The sequence below is a fragment of the Octopus bimaculoides genome, chromosome 6 (assembly GCF_001194135.2).
Source record: "Octopus bimaculoides isolate UCB-OBI-ISO-001 chromosome 6, ASM119413v2, whole genome shotgun sequence".
Lineage (NCBI taxonomy): Eukaryota > Metazoa > Mollusca > Cephalopoda > Octopoda > Octopodidae > Octopus > Octopus bimaculoides.
The window spans coordinates 45549802-45551127 of record NC_068986.1 but is presented as its reverse complement, the minus strand read 5'-3'; the positions used below and the strand labels follow the sequence as shown (position 1 = coordinate 45551127).

General features: G+C 32.9%; 1 protein-coding gene across 1 annotated transcript in view; it reads right to left on the bottom strand.

Moving 5' to 3' along the window:
- The window catches only part of LOC106871163 (uncharacterized), a 48466-nt gene that overhangs the window by 24534 nt on the left and 22606 nt on the right, over positions 1–1326 (bottom strand). The window contains exon 5 of the mRNA XM_014917488.2: positions 193–284. Within this exon, the coding sequence (XP_014772974.2) occupies positions 193–284 (92 nt within the window). The remainder of the gene's footprint in view (positions 1–192; positions 285–1326) is intronic.

Genomic DNA, 1326 nt, shown 5'->3' with positions numbered 1-1326 from the left:
TATATATATATACATCAATTTAAAATTAAGCTATTTATAAAAATATTATTTTGATTTCTGTTTAGAAGTTGAAATCAAAATGAAAAGGTGTCATGCTTTTCTGAGAAATTTAATAATTATAATATTATTTCAACTATACATTGCATTTCTTAAATAATATATTTGAAAGCTTTAAATAAATAAAAAACCTACTAAGGCAACCATTAGTGTAGTACTCGTCCAACAGTTGATAATGCTCGGTACACTTTTGTTGATATAAACAATTTTTCATCATTTTAAGATACCTGAAAAAGGAAAAGATATTTAAATTACCATACAACAGCTTCATAATATTAGCAGTTTACATCAACAAAAAGCAATAACTGCATGCTTTTATGCATCTCTACCACACGTTGTAGAATCTCTAAGGCCTACATTTTTTATAATCATATTATCACAGACACCACACACACATATGTATGTGTATATGCATATATATTTACGCAAAAACAGCTGGATGTATCTAAGGCCAAACCTTCGATTTTACTATTGTATGGAATCGGAAGAGATAGTTTTCGAGAATAATATTAGGCACAAAGTATCAACAGTAGTCATGAAAGTGTTCGCTATTTAAAAAAACCCATAATCTATAAATCAACTTTTGGAGTTCTGGAATCGTGAAATGTTAAGAATCGCCGCTCTAAAGGCTCCATTAATCTCTCGTATAAGTTAGTGTCCCGGATATAGGTTACATATACGAGTGACCTAGACATCTCACTCCCGACTTTTACTGTCGTATAAACAAACCGTGAACACTTATTCCAAGCCAGTCTAGCTGCCTTCGGCTGTACCAATGTTCTGTTATTACACATGTCAAAGAAACAGTCTTGTACAACAATCTACTTACGCTTAAGAAATGCAATCAAATTTCTCAACAAATGCAAACTCGGTTACCGTCTTATGAAATTTTGATAGCGACCAAATTTGCATTTCAAACGCTTGAATATCTCGATGATGAGAGAAAATATTTCAGTCATGATCAGTTTTTGATCTGTACTAAGCTTAATAAGATCATCACAGGAGCACTGCTGTCATGTCTGAAACGAAGTTGTTACACGCACTTGAGACAACTTCTAAAAGGACTAACCAACGAGGCGGAATAACCTCTGCGATGTAGCTTTACCTGTGAAAAATAGCAGCCAAATTCTCTCGACTCACACTTTACCGTCTTAAGAAAAGGATGGATGTATTGTACATTGTATTCTTACATACATACATACAAACATACATACATACATACATACATACATACATACATACATACATGCATGCATGCATACACGCGTA